Here is a 20878-nt window from a genome sequence, read left to right as displayed (position 1 = left end):
CGTAGCGCCGCTGCCCAGGCAACATTACCCTCATGGTACACGCTGTCGCCAATGGCGAATACCCATCTTCATTAGCCCAGTATATAGGGCGTTAAGCCCCATTTCAGTTCATTTCCTTTAAGAGTTAATATATTTGAATAAAGTTGCCATCTGTTGTCGGTATGTTATCTATAATCTGGCAAGTGGTTGAAACTTGATTATGTCGACATTAGCTGCTCATTTAGCCATTAAAATAATTGAGCATATCTCGTAACTGAGCGTAAGAATACGGGTTTTCCCTGGGAATCACATATTACGACTTAAAACATAATACAGTTTATTAAAACAGTAAACGGTAGTCTATAGATCATTTCGACAGCATCTTGACACTTAACTTATCTACAACCAAGGTGACCACTTTCTATTTTAAACAAGGCTACGGGTAATGGTGTTAAACATTGAGGCCATTTTTTAAACTAAATACCCAATTCGATTGAACTATTTATTCGATTACAGGAAGCAGGAAGTAAGTAAATAGTTTAAACGAAAGAAGTAATTCGTTATTAAAGCATTTATAAGTAATAAGTAACTAATCGATGTGGATTATACAATATGATGAGCTTATATCAACGTGAGCTCTTTACGTCCGCCTTTCTTAAGAGCCTGTATGGTCACGCGTTAACAACTGATTTTAGCCAGTCTGATTATAACACAGATCGTATTTTGTTTCGTTTTTTATAATTCAAAATTTCGTTTGTTTTTACTACACTAGGATCTGGAAAAGTTGTTATATTACCGGCGTTTTGGTTGAAGTGAGGGATTAGCCAATGAAGCGGTCTGTTACGACGCGTTCTTGGCGTGCCATGTACAGATATGTAGGTAAACCACTAGAAATAAACGCTGAATGATTATAATCCTTTAGTGAATGATTAATCAATGTCTGACGTCATAGGGTCAAAAGCTGCTTATATGACCGCTGACATGACCTTTCAGTACAACTCGTCAGTTCGTCATGTAATGTAGGCCATCGAAAGTATAAAAAAAAACGAAACGAAATATAGATCGAAAAAAAAACCCCAGTTACTAAAAGGGTCGGTCGGAGAATTAGTTCTTTTTAATATTTTTATTTGTTCGTTGAGTTTGGTGGGTAAAATGGGATAGAAGTAACATTTGCTTTCTTGAGCCTTTGTTATGTTATTTTAAATCGACCAACATGTCTAGCTTAATTTGGTACATTAAACATATGGAACGGTGGGACGTTAAACCCCATTTCATTTCATTTCATTTTATATGGTATATAGAATGTGCCATAAGGTGGAGTTTTTTCCCCATATATATATAACACAAAGGTTCTGGAAAATACTGCTGTTTAAGAATGGTGTGAATACCGAAACTTCAGTGTCTTCAGAAAATCACACCAAGACCGACGTGTAGGATTTCTGAAATGAGAAAAACGTTTCGACGATTTTGACGCCAAGAAATAGGTTCTTTTTGGTATCTTTTTCTTTAGGTTTTATCTAAATTTAATCGCTCTTTTTCTGGTTAAATCTAAATTTAAGTATTCTCTTTCTGGTTTAATCTAAATTTAAGTATTCTCTTTTGTGATAAAAAAAACAAACTTCTTAAGCATAAATGATTTTTGTTTTCAACTTCAGATTGTAACGTACATATCACGCACATAGTACTGGAAAGATGAATGGACAAAATGGTGAAACGGGCCGTAATATTCGGCTATTAATAAAGAATCGAAGAGAGTTGATTGGCATCCTTCGACAAACTGCCAATGAACTCAACAAGCTGGAAAACGATGTGAGTATAAGCAAAATAGCTGGTGGAGTAGGAGGTGCTGTTGGTGGTGGAATGATGATCGGGGGATTCATTGCTAGCTTCTTCACCTTCGGTGTCTCATTAATAGTGTCAGCAGTAGGCGCGGCGGTCGCTGGAGGAGGGGCAATAACAGGAGTTGGGGCGGGGATAGCTAAAACAGTCATCACCAAGCAAACACGTGACGAAATAACCGGACTCCTCCAAAGGGATTCAGATCACTTAAGAAATATTCAGGATAGTATACAATTAGCCATTGATTCTGGAAGGTTAACTGTGTCGACGATAAGTAACTTTGGTAGTGTCATTAGAAGTTTTATCCAATTGGCCCGTGCTACTGATGCTATTGCAGATGCTAGTAGAACGGCATTTGGTGTATTAAGGGGAGCATCGAGAGGTCTTGCTGTGGCCGGGGTAGTCTTTTCTATACTCACCCTTCCACTAGATGTTTACGCCATAACTATCAACTCCATTGGTATACATCAAGGCAGAGAACACAAAGATGCTGCGGAGCTGACTAGAATTGCAGCTGAAATAGAAGCATCTTTACCAGTACTTGAAGAATTGTTAAATGGCGCGGACCTATGAACATGGCAACTTGTGGACTAGTAGCCGTATACAATAATTGGATATATTACCTTTATTGTCAGGATCGCTACTATAATCGCAAGCTATTGTCAGGATATTCTACTATAATCGCAAGCTATTGTCAGGATACACTACTCTAATCGCAAGCTATTGTCAGGATATGCTACTATAATCGCCAGGTATTGACAGAATACGCTATTATAATCGACAGGTATTGGGTAAGAAATGTGGTCAGATGTTTTCTTTCTGTTGTATAGTATTGAAATGTAAATTCTGTTTTTATCTTCTTCGGTTTTAATATCCATGAATTCACTGAAATAAAACAGATAATTAGTCTGATTGCTGAGTGCCATTAGTATACACGATGAAATGGGGTTTAACGTCCACTCGACACAAACTAGGTCATTTCGGACTAACATATGGTTTAAATTTATTTCAATAATTTGATTGTGCGTATAGGGGTCTTTAGTAGTGGGAGGAAACCGGAGGACCCGGAGAAAACCCACGAGGTTGGACAGGCGACTCTACTCCTTGTCACGTACAACCGGGGATTCAAAACCACGACAGTTGACTCAATGACAGGCCTTATGATACATGATACCATTCGACCATCCAACCCCCCTACGATGAAATGAAATGGGGTTTAACGCCCTCTATTCTGCGCAATCCATGCTAATGAGAGAGAAAGAGAGACATACGGTTTAACGTCGACATAAACTAGGTTATTTCGGGACAAACAACATATGGTTCGATTTTTATTTCATTAATTTGATTGTGCGTAGGGGTCTTTAGCAGTGGGAGGAAACCGGAGGACCCGGAGAGAAGCCACGAGGTTGAACAGGCGACCCTACTCCTTGTTACGTAAAAGCGTGAATCGAAACCACGTAATTTGCCTCAATGGCATATCTTGTGATTTTACGCTCACGCGTTAAGACCCTTGACCACCTACCCCCTTTCCATGCTAATGAAGACCACTATACGCTATGAGGAACAGTATGCCATGGCCTACTCTTATTTTTAATTCGGACTATTTTCGTACAACATACGAAGAACTTCTCGGCCAACACAGAGTTCGATTTCATCATGAGCATCCCACTGTACAAGTTTGACATCGCGTCCATAAGCGGCCAAATGCATCAAAGAGATAATTGGGGTTTTACGTCCTCTCGATATAAATTAGAGCATTTCAGGACTAACACATGGTTCAATGTTATTCCAATACGGATCTACATGAAATGAAATGAAATGGGGTTAAACGTCCTACTGTTCTGCTCCGATCTGGGCTAATGAAGACGGGCATACGCCGTACAGTGTGCTATGAGGGGAATTGTGCTCGGGCAGCCGCGCTACGGCTTACTCTTATATCGAATTCCAACTACCAAGGGATCTTTTATGTGCACGCCAATGTGTGTACACGAGACATCGGTTTTCGTCCCATCAGAACGACTAGACAACTGACCTTGTCAGGCCCTCCGTCTTGCATCACTAACAAGGGGAAACCACGCCTGAGAATTTGGATTCAGGGATCAAACACCCGACCTCCAGGCTAGCGAGCCAGCTTCTTACCCACTTAACCCCTCAATACGGATCTACAGCAGTGGGGGGAAACTGGGGGACCCGCAGAAAACCCACGAGGTTAGAAAGCGACCCTGCTGCTCGTCACATACGACCTGGAAATCGAAACCACGCCACCACCTGACATAGTGACTGATTTTGGCACGCGTTAACCGCTCCTCCCCCCCCCATCCAAAATGTGGCAGACACTTGAAGGCGAATTAACAAGTAAATATACTTTAAGTGATGTAAAGCACACGTGTTTTAAGACTTCACCTGCCAATCAACCACTTAAATCTGAAATTGAATTAAAGTTTTAATACAGAAGAGACATAAGTTTACAGTTCAGATGATACATTATTTGTAACAAAGGGTGAGCTATTGTCAATGGGTGCTGTTTGCGGATTGTTGCAGGGTTCGGTCTCCGTCGATTCAACTTCTATCGTTATACTTTTAATGATACGTTTATTAACTAAAACAAACTTAGAGACGGATAACAAAACGACAAAAACAACAAGACATAAAATACTCTCGCCCACTAATAAATAACAATACCACATGGGACTTATCTTCTTCATCAAATATCCCATAATAATAGGATTCGTCATTGTACCGGCTGACGCAGCTATTAATATAAAGGATGTAATTTTACCAGTTATTTGTAGGAGATTTTCTTGGGCCCAAGAAAACCCAGTTGGAAATATAACCGACATTGAAAGTCCGACTAAAACGGCGAAAATCCAAATTCCTATATGTATTTGATAATGTGAACAGAGTAGAAATCCTATTAAACATAGAATTAAACCAGCTATACATATAAATAACATTAAAATCGGTCGTAAACAACGTATGATAAAAATACCTGAAAATCTCGAAACGGCAAAAGCTGCCCAATATACGGAAGTAATTTGTGTACCCTGTGCCTTAGTCCATTTAAGTTGCATTACCACAAAAGTCAGTAAATATGCGGCAAATGTGTCCTCCACAGCACAATATGTTAAATAGAATAAATTTAAAAGGATAATAGTCATAATATAATATTTCCAAGGAAGATCCCTTGTGACACCATTCTCATCCTTCTTCTTGGGCTGATTCTTCTTCATCTTCTGTGACTTGTAACGACAATATATCACCATGAAAGGTATGGCGGATAGTAAGGTGAGAATACCAGATATTATATAAGCATAGATTAATTTAGTTTCAATTGGCTCAGTAATCGTGGTGATATTATTACCTAGAGTTGAGTTATCATTGGTGATGTTATAATCTAATAGTGTAGTATTCAGTACAACAGTAGAAGATAAAGTCGTTACGTCTGTAAATGTTGTTGACGAGGAGTTGGTTGATCTCTCTTCAGTGTTCGGTACAAGGAATGGGGCTGTTACTAAAGGGGAGATAACTCCACCAAACGCGAACGAAAAGTGAACAGCCTGCATATATGGTCTCCCTTCATCGTTTCCCCAGAGTGAAACTAAATGAGCATTCCCTCCTGTAAGAAAGTAAAATATACTTTGAAACCACTGTAGGGGGTGAACACCTCACTCGCCACTACATGCTACATACTGGTCGACTGTGACTTTAACATGCCACTACATGCTACATACTGGTCGACTGTGATTATAACATGCCACTACATGCTACATACTGGTCGACTATGACTATAACATGCCACTACATGCTACATACTGGTCGACTGTGATTATAACATGCCACTACATGCTACATACTGGTCGACTGTGACTATAACATTACAAAACAAAGTAAACCAAAAAATCCATTTAAACAACAGCAACTAAGCTCACTACCAAAGCAAACGAAATTGGAGGGTGTAAAAAGAGAGAGAAAATTGGGTTTATGTCCACTCGACGACATAAACTAGGTCTTTTCGGGACAAACGTTTGGCTCAATTTGTACTTGAATAATTCGCATGCGCAGATAGGTCTTTAGCTGTGGGAGGAAACCACGCAACTTGACTCAATGGGAGATCTTATGCTCTCGCGTGCACGCCACTCAACCTCCAAACAGCGTTTGACAATAACAGAAAGGAAGTGAACTGGGTTTAACGAAGACGCGTATCCACACAGATCACCAAATATTCCTACGCCGTCACCCACGAAACAAGGGCCAAAGCTATTTTTAGTCTTCCTCTCCCTTTTCCTTTTTCCCCCTTTTGCATGGCGATTTTTGTTGACTTTTTGGTGTAGAATTGAGGAAAAGGGTTTGAAAATACATTTTCTGCCAGGTTTTGGTGAATATTCATAATTTTGATGCGGAAGGATACAAGAGTTGAGAGGTTGGTTACGTTGAAATGTAGGGCCTGAAATTGCATGTTTACTTGTCTCTACTTCCAGCTTGTGTATCTCAAGTTTTTCATAAAGAACCTCATACGTGCTTTTGACTAGTGGTTGCCACATGTTGCTCCATCTGTGGTAGAAAGCGTTCTACCCAACGAAAATTTGGGAAAAAGTTAAAGCCGGTCTAAGATACGAGAATTAACATTGGAGTCAATGGGCAAATCTTTAGTGATCTGTGTCCGTATAGGTCATGCAGTGTACGATAAGAGCAATTTTGCTCGGGACAGTGACGCTATGGCCTACTACTCTTATTACGAATTCCAACCGTCAAACGTTCTTTTACGTGAACGCCAGCGTATACATAGAATCTCAGTTTTCGTCTCACCCGAACGCCAAGGCCATTCGTCCTGCATCACTGATAAGGGAAAACCATGCATAACATCAAATTTAATAATTTAGTAAGCTTAAAAACTAATTAAAACAGGAGAGAGAGAGAGAGAGAGAGAGAGAGAGAGAGAGAGAGAGGGAGGGGGAGAGAGAGAAAGAAAAAGAGGAGAGAGAGAGAGAGAGAGAGGGAGGGGGAGAGAGAGAAAGAAAAAGAGGAGAGAGAGAGAGAGAGAGAGAGAGAGAGAGAGAGAGAGAGAGAGAGAGAGAGAGAGAGAGAGAGAGAGAGAGAGAGAGAGAGGAGAGAGAGAGAGAAGAGAAAGAGAAAGAGGAGAGAGAGAGAGAAAGAGAAAGAGGAGAGAGAGAGAGGGAGAGAGAGAGAGAAAAAGAGAAAGAGGAGAGAGAGAGAGAGAGAGAGAGAGAGAGGGAGAGAGAGAGAGAGAGGGAGGGAGAGAGAGATGAGTTTAAGGTCCACTCGACGCAAACTAAGTCATTTTTGGACCAATTATGGTTCAAGTTTATTTCAATAATTCGCTTGTGTTTAGGAGTCTTTCGCAGTGGGAGGAAACCCGGAGAAACCCCACGAGGCTGGACAAGCGACCTTACTTTTTCTCACGTGTATCGAAACCTCGTCAGTTGACTCAATGACAGACCTTATGATACAACACGCACGCGTTAACCAATCGGCCATCCAACCCTCCCTCTTAAACAGAAGGAAATATTTGCTAGAACAAATATATAACACACAATCCAACGTTAATAAAATGTAGGGGGGGCAGAAAATCACTTTGGAAGAGAAAGGCAGAACATTGTGTGATTGTTGTAAAAAATAGGTGCCATATGAATCCAAAAGATACTTAACCATGCAAAGTCAAACAGGGCAACTTTTCAAATGACCAGGATTTATGCATAGAAGTAATCGGGAGGTTCCCGACTCACAAATACTTGATGATTTATTATCTTAATCTCTCCCTACCTGTATCCATTCCGCCCATAAAAAATGCATTAGCCCAGGAGATAAACAGCATGAGTCCATATGGTGAACACAGGGGCAGTAGTCCGACTGTGACTGCCATGAGGATTACACACAGCCCTAGTAGAAGGGTCTTGTTAAATCTGTCATACAGCACACCACTGATTAAGGAACCACACAGATAGCCTACAGAACCAGCAGTAAAAAACGTCGAAGCTTTTTCCACATCAGTGTTAGTGATGAGTTGGATGTCCAAAAATGATGGACCCCTCTGACCAACTTGAAAACCCTAAATAAAAAAAAATTATATTTGCTATAAGCCGAATGGGGAAGCCACGGTGGCTCAGTGGGTAGGACGTTTGGTTCGCTAACCCGGAGGTTCCGTGTTCGACCCCTGTGTTTACAGAGAAAGTTCATTAGGATTTTCCGGCGTGTTCACCCCCACCCTTCAGTGAACCTATCAAGGAACAGCATATAGTCGTTCGGATGTAACGAAAAATAGACGCCCCGTGTACACATTGGCGTGCATACAAAAGGACCCTTGGCAGTTGGAATTCGATATAAGAGTAGGCCGTAGCGCCGCTGTCCGGGCAAAATTCCCTCATATACCACACTGTGTGGCGTATACCCGTCTTCATTAGCCTAGTAGGACGCTAAGCCCCATTTCATTTCATGTAAAAGAGTTAATGGTACAACATATAATTTTCATTGTCATATTAATAAATATATAATTATCAATTTGATTATGCGAAATCATTTGCTTACTATGCTTCATTAATATTGATTCAGCTGAATATCAAACATTGAATATGATTGATGTGATGTGTTAATGATAACACAATGCCAATTTGTAATCGATATAAACACACAAAAAAAATCATATTTCTTACTAAACTCCAAAAAGCGAAACAAAGCACCAGGCTCTGGATAAATTTAGATCTGTATGCAGCTTGTCTCATGCTCTGTAGGAAAGACTTTGTTTTAGTTTCATCTTGTGCTGCATCTTCACCAACATTGGTTAACTCTTCGCCACCACTGACGGGTGATTCTAACAGGACACCATTCTGCATGGTGGCGTCTTTATCCATAGTTTGGGCTTCCAATACCGATTTGGACTTAATAGTATAGAAAATACCTAAAATAGTAAATATTAATTTGTAAACTACAAGTTTTAGCTTTCAATATAGGATTTTACAGGAGTATTATAAAATTTACCTTAAGAAACACAAAAAAGAACGTTTTATCTCTTTTGGTGTTATATAAATTTTTAAATTAGTGTATCAGAACGTGTAATCACTAGTCTACTCACCAAGGGTAAGGTTGTGTGCTCTCTGTTTAAAAACATGCGGGTTTTACTTTTAGTATCGCTAGGCTTTGTAAGATATAATCCTATAAAATGACCAATTACTGAATCAGCGTGAGGGAACACTGGTGAAGATGTAACTTGTTGTTTATAGCCCGAATACAATAATAAACTGTAGTATATAAACACTTTAATCCACCCTTCCAAATAAAGATAGCATTTCCTATGTAGGAATTATATACAATAATAGTATACCAACATGTTATTATAGTTAGAATACAATACTAAACTTTGATAGCCCCCCCCCCCCCAAAAAAAAAAGATAGCATACCTGTTATTTTCCAGGTAGTAATTGTAATTAAATGTGAATAAGATCGTAAATGGATTGTTGCCGCCAGCTCTACTCAGTATAGATACTGAGGCGATACTCTAAACTACCCAGACCCATGGTTTGCAACTTTTTAAAAACTATTTTTGCTTTCCAACTATTCCCCGCTCCTTGATCCTACCAGCTTAATCCTCGGTATAGCTTAATGATGCGATACTTTAAACTACCTAGACCTATGGTTTTAAACCTTATTTTGAACCTTTTTTGCTTTCCAACTATTCCCTGCAACTAGATCCTACCATCACCATGTTGAATATTAAAATAACAAAAATGATTTCTATAAATTAGTTAGTGTGTTACGTGGTTGGGTATCCAGTATCGAAGTACATAATAGACTCTAATGGGTATATCAAAGGCCACTGTAAATCCCCAACCCAGGAAAAAGACTTATAATACCAAATTGGATCCGGTAAAAAGAAATTCAGATATATATACAATCCTAGTATATTATTATAAAATATATCAATCGAGTAATCATTAGCGGTTATGAATACGATCGAACGGCTTTCCATAGTTTATTTATAACTCACCGGTTCAATATACAATTAGACCAGTTAGTCAAAATCGCGTATAGAAAATTGTAATCGACATCATTCACAAAATAAGCCAGAATATCGTTATAATTTGAATTTTCAGGAAACTTTGGAACTGTTTAGAATACACCTGACACCCGCCTGTGATGTCTGTAACAGTGGAATCATTAGAGGATATGAATACACCCGAACGTCTTTCCATAGTTTATTAACAGCATCCCCGTTCAATTTACAACATTGTTACGTTAAGTTGGGCGAGTCAAACCAATATACTGAAAAGCATAGTAGGAAATCGTTAAAGACGAATCCGCTGTGTTGTCATTCCGTAGACTTCAACAGTGGGATCACTAGCGGATATAAATACGCTCGAACGGCTTTCCATAGTTTGTTTATAGCACACCGGTTCAATTTACAATACTGTTATGCTGTGCAAGTCGAACTCGTGAACCGAAAAGCATAGTTACAAAAATCAGCAAATCAGCTTATTGGATTGTCAAATTATTTAAAATATCTATATTATACGCCATTCTTTGATACAGCAAAGACAGACTGACATAGAAAAGTATAGTAATTATAAATATACACCTTTTATACACACACACGAGACCTGTTCTGCCACTGTCGTCTGTTCACGACCATTACAGGGAGCAGTTATTAAATTGTACGGAGCTCCAAGTGCCTGTTTAGTATTGGTTGATTTTGTTATCACTTATATCTGATTAGTTCATTTTGAATAATAATTAAAAAATACTTATTATTTATGTTTTTGTTTTATAATTTTAATTTCAGTTTAGCGTAATATTACATATTTATCAAATAAGCCATCAATTGAATTTAATTATTTAGAATTTTATTGATTTTTGTAAAGCGATCGATATGTATGTATACGTTGAAATGTAGATAAACAAGATAAACGCGGGTATTAAATAAATTTATTAGACCGTCTATAACTAAAAGCGTTAATAATGATTTACAGGCCTATACCAGCTATACAAGCAATACACAGGCCTATTGTTCCGTTCAGAGTGAGAGGGAGAGAGAGAAATGGGGTTTAACGTCCTGGATGCGATAAAACTATAATATAATAATATTAACAGAAAGCTTGAAATCTCAAGTGTTATATAGGTATATTAAAACAATATTGTGTTTAATAAGCTGGTCACTAGTGCCGTTATTCTATTGTCTATTCCTCGTGTATATTCCTTACCTTGGTCTCCATCTTTAATACCCGGATTAAAGGCCACATTATCCATTCCTGCTGTATGATTTAATACCATTCCTGTTGTATGATTAGAGTCCATTCCTGCTGTATGATTTGATTCCATTCCTGCTGTATGATTTGATTCCATTCCTGCTGTATGATTTGATTTAACTCCTACAGTATGATTTGATTCCATTCCTGCTGTATGATTTGATACCATTCCTACTGTATGATTTGATTCCATTCCTACAGTATGATTTGATTCCATTTCTGCTGTATGATTTGATTCCATTCCTGTTGTATGGTTTGATTTAACTCCTACAGTATGATTTGATTCCATTCCTGCTGTATGATTTGATTCCATTCCTACTGTATGATTCGAGTCCATTCCTGCTGTATGATTTGATTCCATTCCTGCTGTATGATTTGATACCATTCCTACAGTATGATTTGATTCCATTTCTGCTGTATGATTTGATTCCATTCCTTCTGTATGATTTGATTCCATTCCTACTGTATGATTTGATTCCATTCCTACTGTATGATTTGATTCCATTCCTACTGTATGATTTGATTCCATTCCTACTGTATGATTTGATTCCATTCCTACTGTATGATTTGATTCCATTCCTGCTGTATGATTTGATTTAACTCCTGCTGTATGATTTGATTCCATTCCTGCTGTATGATTTGATTCCATTCCTACAGTATGATTTGATTCCATTCCTACAGTATGATTTGATTCCATTCCTGCTGTATGATTTGATACCATTCCTACAGTATGATTTGATTCCATTTCTGCTGTATGATTTGATTCCATTCCTACTGTATGATTTGATTCCATTTCTGCTGTACGATTTGATTCCATTCCTGCTGTATGATTTGATACCATTCCTGCTGTATGATTTGATTCCATTCCTACAGTATGATTTGATTCCATTCCTGCTGTATGATTTGATTCCATTCCTGCTGTATGATTTGATTCCATTCCTGCTGTATGATTTGATTCCATTCCTGCTGTATGATTTGATACCATTCCTACAGTATGATTTGATTCCATTTCTGCTGTACGATTTGATTCCATTCCTGCTGTATGATTTGATTTAACTCCTACAGTATGATTTGATTCCATTCCTGCTGTATGATTTGATTCCATTCCTGCTGTATGATTTGATTCCATTCCTGCTGTATGATTTGATTCCATTCCTTCTGTATGCTTTGATTCCATTCCTGCTGTATGATTTGATTCCATTCCTGCTGTATGATTTGATACCATTCCTACAGTATGATTTGATTCCATTTCTGCTGTACGATTTGATTCCATTCCTGCTGTATGATTTGATACCATTCCTACAGTATGATTTGATTCCATTTCTGCTGTACGATTTGATTCCATTCCTGTTGTTTGATTTGATACCATTCCTACAGTATGATTTGATTCCATTCCTGCTGTATGATTTGATTCCATTCCTGCTGTATGATTAGAGTCCATTCCTACAGTATGATTTGATTACATTTCTGCTGTACGATTTGATTCCATTCCTACTGTATGATTTGATTCCATTCCTGCTGTATGATTTGATACCATTCCTGCTGTATGATTTGATTCCATTCCTACTGTATGATTTGATTCCATTCCTACTGTATGATTTGATTCCATTCCTACTGTATGATTTGATTCCATTTCTGCTGTATGATTTGATTCCATTCCTGCTGTATGATTTGATTCCATTCCTACTGTATGATTTGATTCCATTCCTACTGTATGATTTGATTCCATTCCTACTGTATGATTTGATTCCATTCCTACTGTATGATTTGATTTAACTCCTACAGTATGATTTGATTCCATTCCTGCTGTATGATTTGATTCCATTCCTGCTGTATGATTTGATTCCATTCCTTCTGTATGCTTTGATTTAACTCCTGCTGTATGATTTGATACCATTCCTACAGTATGATTTGATTCCATTTCTGCTGTATGATTTGATTCCATTTCTGCTGTATGATTTGATTCCATTCCTGCTGTATGATTTGATTCCATTCCTACTGTATGATTTGATTCCATTCCTGCTGTATGATTTGATTCCATTCCTTCTGTATGCTTTGATTCCATTCCTTCTGTATGCTTTGATACCATTCCTGCTGTATGATTTGATTCCATTCCTACAGTATGATTTGATACCATTCCTGTTGTATGATTTGATTTAACTCCTACAGTATGATTTGATACCATTCCTGTTGTATGATTTGATTCCATTCCTACTGTATGATTTGATACCATTCCTACAGTATGATTTGATTCCATTCCTACTGTATGATTTGATTCCATTCCTGCTGTATGATTTGATTCCATTCCTGCTGTATGGTTTGATTCCATTCCTGCTGTATGGTTTGATTCCATTCCTACAGTATGATTTGATACCATTCCTACTGTATGATTTGATTCCATTCCTGCTGTATGATTTGATTCCATTCCTGCTGTATGATTTGATTCCATTCCTACAGTATGATTTGATACCATTCCTACTGTATGATTTGATTCCATTCCTGCTGTATGATTTGATTCCATTCCTGCTGTATGGTTTGATTCCATTCCTACAGTATGATTTGATACCATTCCTACTGTATGATTTGATTCCATTCCTACTGTATGATTTGATACCATTCCTACAGTATGATTTGATTCCATTCCTACTGTATGATTTGATTCCATTCCTACTGTATGATTTGATACCATTCCTACTGTATGATTTGATTCCATTCCTACAGTATGATTTGATTCCATTCCTGCTGTATGATTTGATTCCATTCCTACTGTATGATTTGATTTAACTCCTACAGTATGATTTGATTCCATTCCTACTGTATGATTTGATTTAACTCCTGCTGTATGATTTGATTCCATTCCTGCTGTATGATTTGATTCCATTCCTGCTGTATGATTTGATTCCATTCCTACTGTATGATTTGATACCATTCCTACAGTATGATTTGATACCATTCCTACTGTATGATTTGATTCCATTCCTGCTGTATGATTTGATTCCATTCCTACTGTATGATTTGATTCCATTCCTGCTGTATGATTTGATTCCATTTCTGCTGTATGATTTGATTCCATTCCTACTGTATGCTTTGATTCCATTTCTGCTGTATGATTTGATTCCATTCCTACTGTATGATTTGATTCCATTCCTACTGTATGATTTGATTCCATTTCTGCTGTATGATTTGATTCCATTCCTGCTGTATGGTTTGATTCCATTCCTACAGTATGATTTGATACCATTCCTGCTGTATGATTTGATTCCATTCCTACTGTATGATTCGAGTCCATTCCTGCTGTATGATTTGATTCCATTCCTGCTGTATGGTTTGATTCCATTCCTGCTGTATGGTTTGATTCCATTCCTACAGTATGATTTGATACCATTTCTGCTGTATGATTTGATTCCATTCCTACTGTATGATTCGAGTCCATTCCTGCTGTATGGTTTGATTCCATTCCTGCTGTATGATTTGATTCCATTCCTACTGTATGATTTGATTCCATCTCTGGTGTATGATTTGATTCCATTCCTGTTGTATGATTTGATTCCATTCCTGCTGTACGATTTGATTCCATTCCTGTTGTATGATTTGATTCCATTCCTACTGTATGATTTGATTCCATTCCTGCTGTATGATTTGATACCATTCCTACTGTATGATTTGATTCCATTTCTGCTGTATGATTTGATTCCATTCCTACTGTATGATTTGATTCCATTCCTACTGTATGATTTGATTTAACTCCTGCTGTATGATTTGATTCCATTCCTGCTGTATGATTTGATTCCATTCCTACAGTATGATTTGATTCCATTCCTACTGTATGATTTGATTCCATTCCTACTGTATGATTTGATTCCATTCCTGCTGTATGACTTAATACCATTCCTACTGTATGATTTGATTCCATTCCTGCTGTATGGTTTGATTCCATTCCTGCTGTATGATTTGATTCCATTCCTTCTGTATGCTTTGATTCCATTCCTGCTGTATGATTTGATTTAACTTCCTGCTGTATGATTTGATTCCATTTCTGCTGTATGATTTGATTCCATTCCTACTGTATGATTTGATTCCATTTCTGCTGTACGATTTGATTCCATTCCTGCTGTATGATTTGATTCCATTCCTGCTGTATGATTTGATACCATTCCTATAGTATGATTTGATTCCATTCCTACAGTATGATTTGATTCCATTCCTTCTGTATGCTTTGATTCCATTCCTGCTGTATGATTTGATTTAACTTCCTGCTGTATGATTTGATTCCATTCCTACTGTATGATTTGATTCCATTTCTGCTGTATGATTTGATACCATTCCTACAGTATGATTTGATTCCATTCCTACAGTATGATTTGATTCCATTCATTCTGTATGCTTTGATTCCATTCCTGCTGTATGATTTGATTTAACTTCCTGCTGTATGATTTGATTCCATTCCTGCTGTATGATTAGAGTCCATTCCTGCTGTATGATTTGATTTAACTCCTACAGTATGATTTGATTCCATTCCTACTGTATGATTTGATTCCATTCCTGCTGTATGATTTGATACCATTCCTACAGTATGATTTGATTCCATTCCTACAGTATGATTTGATTCCATTCCTTCTGTATGCTTTGATTCCATTCCTGCTGTATGATTTGATTTAACTTCCTGCTGTATGATTTGATTCCATTCCTGCTGTATGATTTGATTCCATTCCTACTGTATGATTTGATTCCATTCCTACAGTATGATTTGATTCCATTCCTGCTGTATGATTTGATTCCATTCCTTCTGTATGCTTTGATTCCATTCCTGCTGTATGATTTGATTTAACTTCCTGCTGTATGATTTGATTCCATTTCTGCTGTATGATTTGATTCCATTCCTACTGTATGATTTGATTCCATTTCTGCTGTATGATTTGATTCCATTCCTACTGTATGATTTGATTCCATTCCTACTGTATGATTTGATTCCATTTCTGCTGTATGATTTGATTCCATTCCTGCTGTATGGTTTGATTCCATTCCTACAGTATGATTTGATACCATTCCTGCTGTATGATTTGATTCCATTCCTACTGTATGATTCGAGTCCATTCCTGCTGTATGATTTGATTCCATTCCTGCTGTATGGTTTGATTCCATTCCTGCTGTATGGTTTGATTCCATTCCTACAGTATGATTTGATACCATTCCTGCTGTATGATTTGATTCCATTCCTACTGTATGATTCGAGTCCATTCCTGCTGTATGGTTTGATTCCATTCCTGCTGTATGATTTGATTCCATTCCTACTGTATGATTTGATTCCATCTCTGGTGTATGATTTGATTCCATTCCTGTTGTATGATTTGATTCCATTCCTGCTGTACGATTTGATTCCATTCCTGTTGTATGATTTGATTCCATTCCTACTGTATGATTTGATTCCATTCCTGCTGTATGATTTGATACCATTCCTACTGTATGATTTGATTCCATTTCTGCTGTATGATTTGATTCCATTCCTACTGTATGATTTGATTCCATTCCTACTGTATGATTTGATTCCATTCCTACTGTATGATTTGATTCCATTCCTGCTGTATGATTTGATTTAACTCCTGCTGTATGATTTGATTCCATTCCTGCTGTATGATTTGATTCCATTCCTACAGTATGATTTGATTCCATTCCTACTGTATGATTTGATTCCATTCCTACTGTATGATTTGATTCCATTCCTGCTGTATGATTTAATACCATTCCTACTGTATGATTTGATTCCATTCCTGCTGTATGGTTTGATTCCATTCCTGCTGTATGATTTGATTCCATTCCTTCTGTATGCTTTGATTCCATTCCTGCTGTATGATTTGATTTAACTTCCTGCTGTATGATTTGATTCCATTTCTGCTGTATGATTTGATTCCATTCCTACTGTATGATTTGATTCCATTTCTGCTGTACGATTTGATTCCATTCCTGCTGTATGATTTGATTCCATTCCTGCTGTATGATTTGATACCATTCCTACAGTATGATTTGATTCCATTCCTACAGTATGATTTGATTCCATTCCTTCTGTATGCTTTGATTCCATTCCTGCTGTATGATTTGATTTAACTTCCTGCTGTATGATTTGATTCCATTCCTACTGTATGATTTGATTCCATTTCTGCTGTATGATTTGATACCATTCCTACAGTATGATTTGATTCCATTCCTACAGTATGATTTGATTCCATTCCTTCTGTATGCTTTGATTCCATTCCTGCTGTATGATTTGATTTAACTTCCTGCTGTATGATTTGATTCCATTCCTGCTGTATGATTAGAGTCCATTCCTGCTGTATGATTTGATTTAACTCCTACAGTATGATTTGATTCCATTCCTACTGTATGATTTGATTCCATTCCTGCTGTATGATTTGATACCATTCCTACAGTATGATTTGATTCCATTCCTACAGTATGATTTGATTCCATTCCTTCTGTATGCTTTGATTCCATTCCTACTGTATGATTTGATTTAACTTCCTGCTGTATGATTTGATTCCATTCCTGCTGTATGATTTGATTTAACTTCCTGCTGTATGATTTGATTCCATTCCTGCTGTATGATTTGATTCCATTCCTACTGTATGATTTGATTTAACTTCCTGCTGTATGATTTGATTCCATTCCTGCTGTATGATTTGATTTAACTTCCTGCTGTATGATTTGATTCCATTCCTGCTGTATGATTTGATTCCATTCCTTCTGTATGCTTTGATTCCATTCCTACTGTATGATTTGATTTAACTTCCTGCAGTATGCTTTGATTCCATTCCTGCTGTATGATTTGATTTAACTTCCTGCTGTATGATTTGATTCCATTCCTGCTGTATGATTTGATTCCATTCCTACTGTATGATTTGATTCCATTCCTACAGTATGATTTGATTCCATTCCTGCTGTATGATTTGATTCCATTCCTTCTGTATGCTTTGATTCCATTCCTGCTGTATGATTTGATTTAACTTCCTGCTGTATGATTTGATTCCATTCCTACAGTATGATTTGATTCCATTCCTGCTGTATGATTTGATTCCATTCCTACTGTATGATTTGATACCATTCCTGCTGTATGCTTTGATTCCATTCCTACTGTATGATTTGATACCATTCCTGCTGTATGCTTTGATTCCATTCCTACTGTATGATTTGATTCCATTCCTACTGTATGATTTGATTCCATTCCTACTGTATGATTTGATTCCATTCCTGCTGTATGATTTGATTCCATTCCTGCTGTATGGTTTGATTCCATTCCTGCTGTATGATTTGATTCCATTCCTGCTGTATGGTTTGATACCATTCCTACAGTATGATTTGATACCATTCCTACTGTATGATTTGATTCCATTCCTGCTGTATGATTTGATTTAACTCCTACAGTATGATTTGATTCCATTCCTGCTGTATGGTTTGATTCCATTCCTGCTGTATGATTTGATTCCATTCCTACTGTATGATTTGATTCCATTCCTACTGTATGATTTGATTCCATTCCTGTTGTATGATTTGATTCCATTCCTTCTGTATGCTTTGATTCCATTCCTACAGTATGATTTGATTCCATTTCTGCAGTATGATTTGATTCCATTTCTGCTGTATGATTTGATTCCATTTCTGCAGTATGATTTGATTCCATTCCTGTTGTATGATTTGATTCCATTCCTTCTGTATGCTTTGATTCCATTCCTGCTGTATGATTTGATTCCATTCCTACTGTATGATTTGATTCCATTCCTACTGTATGATTTGATTCCATTCCTACTGTATGATTTGATTCCATTCCTGTTGTATGATTTGATTCCATTCCTTCTGTATGCTTTGATTCCATTCCTGCTGTATGATTTGATTCCATCTCTGGTGTATGATTTGGTTCCATTCCTGCTGTATGATTTGATTCCATGTCTTTCATATAAAACATCAGCCAGTTCAACTTATTACCACAGTCTTTCTAACAATCTGATAAATATGGACCAGGCTTACAAACTTATCTAAAGTATAAACTGTGAACTTGCATAAATTCATCTTATTATTGTAATCATGACGTGACAAGGAATAGGGTCGCCTGTCCAACCTCGTGGGTTTTCTCCGGGTCCTCCGGTTTCCTCCCACAGCTAAAGACCCCTACGCGAAAGCGAATTTTTGAAATAAAATTGAACCATATGTTAGTCCCGAAATGACCTAGTCTGTGTCGAGTGGAATTTAAACCCCAATATGATGTCATTGATTTAATCATGTATACTGTCAGCATTATCTATATTTTATTGATTGGTTGATTGATTTTACTAATTGATTTTATTTATTTATTATCTTATCTTATCTTATCTTATCTTATCTTATCTTATCTTATCTTATCTTATCTTTATTTTATTCTAATTATAGACTGATTTTATTTTGGTTGTATTGAATTATTGAGTTAGGTATATTTACTATAAGTATAAAAAAAACTACAATATGGTTCTTTACCAACAGTAAATTAAAAAAAAATAAAACAAAAATATGCTTACCTGACATTATTTATTATTTTCATTATTAACCATTACAACATAAAATCCAACACCCTTCGATGGGCATGAAACATCGGTATACCAGTAAGCAATATACTCAAGTAATCCAGAAAATATTAGTACGTAGCATCATGTGCTTCACAATGTCCGCCATCGACAAGATGTCCTCGATAAACCAGTATTTTGTATTCGATAAATCATTAGTACCCCATCTCACAGCTCTCCCTCCATTTCTTGTCACATCCCACCCTTCCATCTCTTGTCACAGCTCTCCCGCCATCTTTTGTCACAAAAAAAGATTAGCATGACATCTGTTGAATATTATGGTTTCTTCAGTACTGAATGTAAATATCTTTACACTTTCAACTTAAATTGTTTAACATTTTTTATGTCGCGTAGTTTTAAATAGAGCGTATTAAATAACGACCGTAACCCCAGCTATAGTGATATACGTCCGTGACTTTGACATGCATTCATAAAGTGTGGCTACTGACTGTGCTATTATTAAAGAACTCAACATAACCTTTAGCCCATGAACACACATGTTAGACACATTAACACACATTTAGACGCATGTTTTGTCAAACTACGGTTATTTAAGAGTGTGTTTTTATATAGCCCGTTCCAGTCTGTTTCACACGTCTCCCTTCCCTCGACAGTCAATTTTAATATACAGGTCACAATTCTATGGAATACAATTACTGCTTTTTACTGAGCGACGTTTCGACTAGGCTTCTCTAGTCATAGCTTGATAATGACTAGAGAAGCCTAGTCGAAACGTCGCTCAGTAAAAAGCAGTAATTGTATTCCATAGAATTGTGACCTGTATACTCTAGTTCAATTACTAAATGCCATTGAAACAGTCAATTTTAACACGGTGTTGTTTTTTTAAAGTGACCTTTTTTATGCCACATGTGATAAGTCGATTCGAGCGCTATTTTCCACATATGGTAAGTCTGCGTGCCATAATTATCAACCATGAAACCAATAGATTATGGTAACATTAATACTATTACAAAGCAAGGAAAACTTCAATCATTTCCGGTCAGCGGTCGAAGGAATCAGGTTAACACACATGTCACGTGGCACGACTGTAGAACACAATGATCATTCGATTTCAACGAAACTTATCGATTATGATAACATTAACGATATCTCAAATTGGGCAAAATCTTGGACACTTCCAGTCAGTGGTTCTGTAGTTTGTACGTGACAAGGAGTAGGGTCGTCTGTCCAGCCTTGTGGGTTTTATCCGGGTCTGCCGGT

At 37.2% G+C, this 20878-nt stretch overlaps 1 protein-coding gene across 2 annotated transcripts; it reads right to left on the bottom strand.

The window, feature by feature from the left end:
• Positions 1-4248: 4248 nt before the first annotated feature.
• On the bottom strand, positions 4249-20045 carry LOC126824816 (sodium-dependent glucose transporter 1B). Of its 2 annotated transcripts, none has more exons than XM_050554212.2 (4): positions 19613-20045; positions 8487-8731; positions 7600-7885; positions 4249-5434 (listed from the first exon to the last, which is right to left on the bottom strand). In XM_050554212.2, exons 1-4 carry the CDS (start codon positions 19617-19619, stop codon positions 4284-4286), a joined length of 1689 nt encoding a protein of 562 aa, XP_050410169.1. In that variant the 5' UTR covers positions 19620-20045; the 3' UTR covers positions 4249-4283. The 2 variants fall into 2 exon arrangements, with proteins under 2 accessions (XP_050410169.1, XP_050410171.1); XM_050554214.1 differs by lacking the exon at positions 19613-20045 and adding an exon at positions 10406-10458.
• Between the last annotated feature and the right edge of the window lie 833 nt (positions 20046-20878).

The sequence above is a fragment of the Patella vulgata genome, chromosome 6 (assembly GCF_932274485.2).
Source record: "Patella vulgata chromosome 6, xgPatVulg1.2, whole genome shotgun sequence".
NCBI classification, from domain to species: domain Eukaryota; kingdom Metazoa; phylum Mollusca; class Gastropoda; family Patellidae; genus Patella; species Patella vulgata.
Note: the sequence above shows the minus strand (reverse complement) of the source record. Positions and strands in the feature narration are given on the sequence as shown.

Bases quoted from the DNA above. Each gene is read 5' to 3' on its own strand.
- LOC126824816 (XM_050554212.2), bottom strand. The intron at 7,886-8,486 runs GTAAGAAATATG...TTTTTTATTTAG, and splicing joins GTTTCGCTTTTTGGAGTTTA to GGTTTTCAAGTTGGTCAGAG. The intron at 5,435-7,599 runs GTAGGGAGAGAT...ACTTTCTTACAG, and splicing joins TATGGGCGGAATGGATACAG to GAGGGAATGCTCATTTAGTT.